This window comes from Phalaenopsis equestris, unplaced genomic scaffold (genome assembly GCF_001263595.1).
Source record: "Phalaenopsis equestris unplaced genomic scaffold, ASM126359v1 Scaffold210538, whole genome shotgun sequence".
Taxonomy (NCBI): Eukaryota; Viridiplantae; Streptophyta; class Magnoliopsida; order Asparagales; family Orchidaceae; genus Phalaenopsis; species Phalaenopsis equestris.
This window is the reverse complement of record NW_018229616.1, coordinates 1539-9814: the sequence shown is the minus strand read 5'-3', so window position 1 is coordinate 9814 and position 8276 is coordinate 1539. Positions and strand designations below refer to the sequence as shown.

Sequence of the window (8276 nt, the reverse complement as noted above, 5' to 3'; positions counted from 1 at the left end):
ATTAGATGATCCGATTAGGAGAGTAGATGTTTTAAATTCGACTTGTGTTAAGAAAGGCAGAGGTAGACCTAGGAAGACTTGGGCTTATTGTATTAAAAATGATCTTAATTTACTAGAACTAAATGAAAATATGACACTAAATAGGACGCAATGGAAAAAAAGGATTCATGTGGCCGACCCCACGTAGTGGGATTAAGGCTTTGTTGTTGTTGTTGTTGTTGTTGATTTATATATCTTACATCATTCCAATTGCATTATGAAATTCCAACCGTAAAATGTCATATATCAAATTGGTATCAAAGCTTATTATTATATTATCTAATCAATTAAATGTAGGACATATAAGTTGGGCCAAAAAAAAAATTTAATTAATGAGGTAATTAAAATAAAATTTTACAAACTATGGTTCTAACCAAATATAATAAGGCTATATTCCAATATTCAATGAGAAATAAAATATTAAAATTATAAATAAGGTAAATAAAGCAATGTTAGAGTATCATGTAAGGTTTATAAATCTTTCAAGTATTATGTACCATAAGATTATTTTGTTACAATCATTTATTTTACTAGAGGTCCTTAAAAATTGGGGCTAAATTTAACAATAATTCATCCAAAATATTGCATGAGGTTTTATATATAGTTCGGGCTATTGCGATAACTATTACACTTCTTTTCTAAGTCTATAAAGAAAAAAGAAACAATGTCTTGTCCTCTGAAGCATGGTGCATACGCACCAACATAAAAATCACGATTAATTGACAATGTAGTTTATAAATATTCATGAGATAATATTTTAGATGCAGAAACTGATTTGGAGTCACATTATGAAAGTACATCTGCTAATTTTGAATATGAACCTGTATATATACTTGGGCAATAATCAAAATTTGAATTATAAATTGAAATTGGACATCTGATCAAGCCTGAATTTAAATTTTCAACAGAAATTGAACCTATTTCTAAATATGAAGATGAACAAATCATATGCCATGTAATTGATGAATTAACTGAGCAATCTTATAATAAATTTTTTTATGAATTAGAAATTTATATTATTTCGATGATAAATGATTAGATTGATGATTACTTTATTTTTGGTTCGTGATTTAATGACATAAAAATTCATAAAATGAACTTTATGATGAGAGTTAAGTAGAATCAATATTTCAATCAATTTCTTAATTGCAAATATATTAAAAGGAATTTTAAATATAAAATTCTATCGATATGGTTAATCAGTGCATTAAATGTAACTAATATTTAAGCCAATTGGGTTATTTTTTTAAAGAGATTGTCCGCCCTCACAAATATAATCATTGTGCGGTTTGCCCGCTTGCAATCACATTACTATTTTCATATAATAGTCAGCTATGACACTAGTCCAATATTACTATCCTCAGGGCGCATTTTAATTTTATTATGTTCATTAATTGATAACGTTAACATGATTTATATGATTATGGATTTTGTAGAAAATGGAGTGCTAAACAATGACAGTTACAAAGTTTCTACCAATGTGAACAAAAGCAGCATGCACATTCAACGTAGTGATAAAATCATGATGTGTTTAAATTCAAAAAGTTTTCTATCAAGAACCTTTAAGAAATTAAATACAAGAAAAGCAAGGCCAATTAAAAACTTATAGAACATTGAAACTAATGTTTTAAATTGAAAATTTCCAAATATTCAAATATTAAACCAATTTTAATCTATTTGATTTGATCATATTTCATGAGCCAATTGCAATTAATTCCTTAGATTCTACTCTCTTTTCATCTCCTTATGAACCTACAACCAAGTTTCTAGTAGATAAATCTATATACAACTTTATAAGATTATTTTGAATGACGAGAATCTGTCCATAGGGTTCTAAAGATATCTCATTCACCACTAAGAAAGGCATTTCTAATGAATCATAAATTATTCCACTGTAAGCACAAATTCGAAATTACTTCGCAGATATTATAAGACCAATACATCAGAATCAAAAAAATTTCAAGCAGGGCATTTTATAAAATGTCTATAACAAAATTCTAGTGTCGCTAATCTTATAGCAAGTTTACGATTATTTAGTCATTGATAGCATGAAGCAGAGTTCAAGTTCCAACTCTTTTAGTGGGTGTGGGATTTCTATGGTGTAATTTCTAAAATAGATCACATGTAAAAGATTCAAGGTTCTCGTTCCTATTGTGGGAATTCAACAAAATGAAGTTTCTTTCGTATTACTAACTTAAACAGAACAAACATTGAAGTAATTAAAGTCTATAAATGTAGTTTCTAAGGCATAAAATTGGATATATATGATTGAATAAAAAATTTCTTCCCATTTTATTATGAAGCGAATAAGTTAGATATATGATTCCTTCGATTATGATGCAAGCGTAACTACTTAAATCTCAAGAAAAATTATCTCTTTATGCCAACAAGAGACTTGACTTTCTTACAATGGTGACATATTTCCCTAACCCAACTTCTGCCACAAAACTTGTTATTAGCTTGCTAGTGCTCTTATTTTTGTTCAAATTTCACAAAACTGAAACCTATTAGTGATGTAAATTACAATTGTCTGTTGATTTTTCACAGCTCACATTTCATCAGTTTTTTTTTTTTAATTCAATCACTAAATTATAGTTCACCATCCAATTCTCATATTTATTATTTTCCTTTAATCTTATTTTGTGGTTTGTGAATAGTGAATCCTAATTTTTCTTATATGATTCATCACATAATTGTAATTGCACATAAAGCATCTTGCACCACTAATGGTTGTATGTGATGCAAGTTTAATTTCTGGAAAGGGTAAAAGCCTAGCCTAAGGGCCTAAGATGTGCTATACACACAAACATCAAGAAAGAGATGGCTGCCACATGTAAGAAAACATCAAGAGATAGCTGCCATATAAAAAAACAATTCTCAGTAGTTTGAATTTGAAAACTTCTACAGTGGGAAAATAAAAGTTAATTCAAAATCTGAAGCCAGACCTCAAAGCTGATTTTATCTCTTAAAATGAACTCAAGAATGTTAACCATGACACTTAATGCTAAACATCAATCTGACCTTTATATCCATGAAACTTGAGAGTTAACCATCTAATGGACCCACATATTTGAAAGATTTAAAAACCAGAGGAGGAAAACATTACAAAAACCAACAAAGAGAGAATGAACTTTAATTGATTACCAAAGAGAAAAAAAAAAGACTTGTTGGAACGAGAATGCTTAAGCATCAGATAAAATTCACAAAATTAAAAACAAAGATAAGACACAAGTATACGCATTCAACCAAAAATCTTTTTGAACTGCTAGTATCATGCATTTTTCAATGACTGATGTGCAAGAAAAACAGTTCAGCTTCTCCCCCAAAAAAAAAAAAAAAAAAAAAAAAAAAAAAAAAAAAAACCTTACACCATAGTTTTGAAATGTAAAAATAAACAAACCAAAGGTATTTGAAAAGTACCTGATATCAATTGCTAGTACATCAGAATTTGTCTGGGAAGGTGGTGCAGAGTAATTTGGTGCATACATCTGTAAAGGGAATAAGTTACAATTCCTTAGATATGCTTAACCAAATGGAGAAGGTGGCAACATACAAATAAATTTTATAGAGTTTACTTGAAGAAACTTGGGAGAAGCGACCTTTGTTTTGGAAGAAGTGGCTTAAACTATTTTGCATCAACTTATCATAAACAAAAACTGGTTTACAACAAATTCTTAATGTTGAAATTCAGAATAATGCGGAATAAAGTGGAATACTTAATTGTTTCATTGATATGAACGAGGGTATAAGAAACCATTACAACAATCCTATAATAGGAAAAATAATTAAAAATAAATGACATGAAAGGAAAGATATATCACCTGATATCTTCAATAATCAATTCATATTAATTATTAAGAGATATAGGAAATAACATAAAATAGTAAAACAAATAATTCCTAATCCAAGAAAAAAATATCAAATAGGAAAGTAAATATCTCCTTAATCTAAGGAAATAATTTATTCCTAATAACTTGTTACAGGAATTAATTATTTCCTATTAAAATTCCTGACACTCCCCCTCATGTTGAAACATGGTTGAGCAGTATAAAATTAAAATAAGATAAATCCTAAGAAGTCAATCTACCAATAAAATAATCCTAAGAAAAGGATAATTCTAACTTTAATTTTCAAGACATACATAAAAAAAAAAGGAATAAAAATACTAGAATAATGGAAATGCAATCTTTGGATTTGCAACAACAGAAACTACTTGAAAACTTCATGTAGTAAATTGAAAAATAACACAACTCATCTGACAATTTGATTTCTTAACAACTTGCAACAAGGACATTTTCAAATAAATGTAAAACAATAAGAAGTTGTCCATTATTAGAAATTTTAAATAAAAACTCACACTCTGCTTAACAGTCTATTGTCTATACTTTGCCTAAATATATAACATAAATCCTTGATAAGAGAATGTACAAGGAAACTAAGAAAAAACAAAGATAAAAGAGCTTTTTCCTTCAATAAAAGGCAAAAAAATATCTTTCAACAAAGGAACATGCGGTAAACTACAACATGAAAGATGTAAACATGCAATTCTCATCTCAAACACTATGTGGAATGCTTTCTTCGATTTAAGGAAGCCAACTTAGGCAAGTACGCCTTAAATGGCTATATAACCTGGTTGCATATTTCGCATGTAATATCCCCTTTCTTATTGCACCACTTCTGTATACACTTCCTGTGGGCAAACTGCAAGAAAAAATTGTTTGAAAATTCAATCACAAATTGAACATAAAAGAAGCATTGAAAAGGCATTAGGAATTAAGCTCGATGCAATAGGAATTCAAAAGGCAATAGGAGATTAAGCAAGAGTTAATCAAAAGTAAACACAACAAAGAGATGTCATGGGTGGAAGACTTCAAAGTAAAGAAGTTTTCTCATGAAAGGTAATTTTTTTCTTAGATTCAGACAACATAAGAATTTTGAAAGACAAGCAGAAAAAGGCATCCAAAAACCAAAAAAGATAGACCAACAACCTAAATTATGCCATGAATCTAAAGATCAATCATGGAGACATATGACAGACAAATAGCAATCATCTAAACTACAAACAAGTAATTTATAAATGAGATATCCTTTGCAATTTAAAAATATGCTCATCTAGGTGCCTAAAACATTACACAATGAGGTAATTTTCCATCAACATTGGGACTGAATTCACAAATAAAGATGAAACTAACTTTTTGGTAAAGCAAATTATTTCTGAATCACTGATATTTGAATCAAATTTATGTTGGTATTACAAAGACAAGAACAAAACACTGTAATTCCATTAAGTGGGGTCAACTACATGAACCTTTTTCTCCACCGTCCTCTTGAGTGTCATAATTTCATGTAATTCTAATAAATTAAGATAATTTTTTATACAACATGTCCAAGCCTTTTTAGGTCTTGAATCAAATTTATGTTGGTATTACAAAGAGAACAACAAAACGTTGTAATCCCATTAAGTGGGGTCAGCTACATGAACCTTTTTCTCCACCGTCCTATTGAGTGTCATAATTTCATGTAATTCTAATAAATTAAGATAATTTTTTATACAAAATGTCCAAGCCTTTTTAGGTCTGCCTCAATGTTTCATAACACAAGTCAAATCTGAAATATTTATTCTCCCAACTGGGTCATTTGGTGGTTGACGTTAAATATGACCAAATCATCTAAGTCAAATCTAGACATTTATGTTGGCATTATGGCTTCAAAATCAGTTTAAGTTATTGATAATAATATTTGAACATAACTAATTAAAAATACATCAAATTAAGGGATCTTTAATTAACTCTTCATAATGTTTGAAGTATATGAACAAGAGTTCAGCTCTTAGAGGCCAAACTGCAATTTTCCCACCAAGCACAAATACGCAATGAGATACTAATAAATTCTATTGCAGCATTTAACATCAAAGCAATTCAATATTTTTATAGTATCTCTCATAATTCTCAACATAAAATGAAAATGCTCAAGCACTTCTTTATCATGTTCTTCTAGTGACATCATTGCATGACGATAAATCAAGAAATTTCACCAGTTAGGCCACTCCAAAGGGACCACATACTAGTATTGCTTAGCATCTCTCCAAAGAGACAACATATTATCATTACTTAGCACACCAATTATAACTAGGAAATCGAGACACAACTAAGACAACTAACTTATAGAGTATGGAATTAGTTGCACAAAGAACTCAACACAAAGCATATGCTGGCTAAAAATCAAGCATAGTTTAAAGAACAAATTAAATTAAGCCCATCATGTCCTTAACTACATATTTACCATACATTTCTCAAAGATTCCTCACTGAAGCACTCAATAAAAGCAAATTAGCCCAGCAAATAACAAGCCATTAACAATCTTGGAAAATCCAAACCAATTCTTCAGGTTAGAGCAACAAATGCAAATTAAAGCACGCCATCCTCCTTTAAAACAAAACAAATTGAATAAAAACAATTAAATACTTCCAATCCTTCCATTTGTTCATCAGTCCAAAATAAACAAACATGCGATGAATTCAATATCTATAAGCACAAATACAAAACGAAAACCCAGTCAATAGAAATAAGAAGAAGCATATTTAATTACCAAAACATATCTCAGGAAGACAAAGTTTAAAATTTAAAAAAAAAATGAAACAATTTGCACAAAAATCATGAATCATGAGAAAACTATGACAAAAATTTTCACTCATATACCACAAAATACATTTTGTCCCTCCAGCCAAGCAATCAGCACAATAACAACCAGGGTTTCTCCGATATGACGAAGAAAATGAAAAAAGAAAAAAGCAAACTTCTCGAGAAGTGAGAAAAAAGAAGAGGGAAAAAGACCTTAAGGGTTCCACAGCAAGCACAAGGGCTCTCCATGTCGCTCTCAAACCCTTCCTCCTGGCAAATTCTGCACTCAACCATCTCCCTCCCTCCTCCCTTCTTCTTACCAAACTTCACCTCTCCCTTCCAGCTGTCCGAGCACTCACCCTCCTCCTCAGCCCCCGCCGGAGCACTGTAACCGCCATCAACTCTAGCCGCCGGCCCGTTTCCAGCGTCGAAGCAGGCGGACGCTATGATCCTGTCAACGCACACCATAAACTCGCCCACAACCCCTCTCTCCATCTACTTCCCTCTCTCTCTCCCGAACCCTTCTTCTGAAGAGCGGTAATGGCAGACCGAAGTGGGGGAACTTCGGGGTACTTTAGAGAGAAAAGGATGAGTGGAGGGAGGAAAGAAGTAAAATGATACTGTGGAATTACATAAATACCCTTTTTAAGTGAACAGCCAAATGGAGCTTATAGCCGTGGACACTTTTTATTAAAATATCACATATTAACTTATCTCAAATCATCCATATGATCATCCATAAGGCCTCAGCTTTGGTTCTTATTTGTCACTAAATCAGTCTGACTTATAACGCTTGAGTTTGTAAACACACATCACATAGAAGAAAAATAGGAAGAAGTATTATAGAAAGAAAATACTTCACTAAAAAAGAATGATTACAACACTTGAATGCTTGGAACTTTAGATTATTCTTGGATGCCTCCAAATGAGAGGGAGGAACTCCTATTTATAGTCCTCCCAAACCTGAGAGAAATTTTTAGATCACATTAGAATTGTTTGATTTCTAGATAGTTCTATACTAGTCACTTATAGGCATACATAGCGCTAGACTTTTCTAGATTATTCTTGAGTTATCCTTGGAGCTTTTTCCTTCTAACATTTTTCGTTATATGGTGGAATCTTTTAGAGTTACTTGGATTGCTCTCATCCATCTGATCTTGTCTAGAACATTTCATCTCATTGTTGTCTTGTCGATTTCTTAATATAGATCATTAGAGAAATTCTTGTAAAAGTGACGTCTCTAAAAATTATGTTATAAAGTCTCGGTAGATAAATTTATATCCCTGTTTGAATATAAATTTTGCTCCCTACGTGTCAACACTACTAAAGAATATTAAGTTCAGATTTCAGACGCAAGCTGATATTTTTTCCTGCACTACAATGCCAATTGACCTTTATGATTGAATGTAGAGGAGAAGAGAGAAAGAGGAGACATCAAAACAATTTTGAACCAAGCGGAAAGGGTGGCCACAATGGCAAAGGAGGTCATTTTTTTATTTGGTGCTAAGTTTAATTTATGTCCAATTTATATTATTTTCATCCGTGAAATTTGACTTGGCCGCGCTGCTTTTAAAAGTGACATCTAACGGTTTTACGATTTTTAAGATTTATATCTCG

The 8276-nt window shown here is 31.1% G+C and overlaps 1 protein-coding gene across 1 annotated transcript; it reads right to left on the bottom strand.

Moving 5' to 3' along the window:
- Positions 1 to 3459: 3459 nt before the first annotated feature.
- LOC110036758 lies at positions 3460 to 7220 on the bottom strand (the record flags this gene model as incomplete). The annotated part of the gene is given in 3 exon segments (XM_020741285.1): positions 3460 to 3527; positions 4669 to 4740; positions 6873 to 7220. Coding segments are annotated over 3 exon segments (422 nt in total), but the record flags the coding sequence as incomplete, so codon positions are not given.
- Positions 7221 to 8276: the final 1056 nt, after the last annotated feature.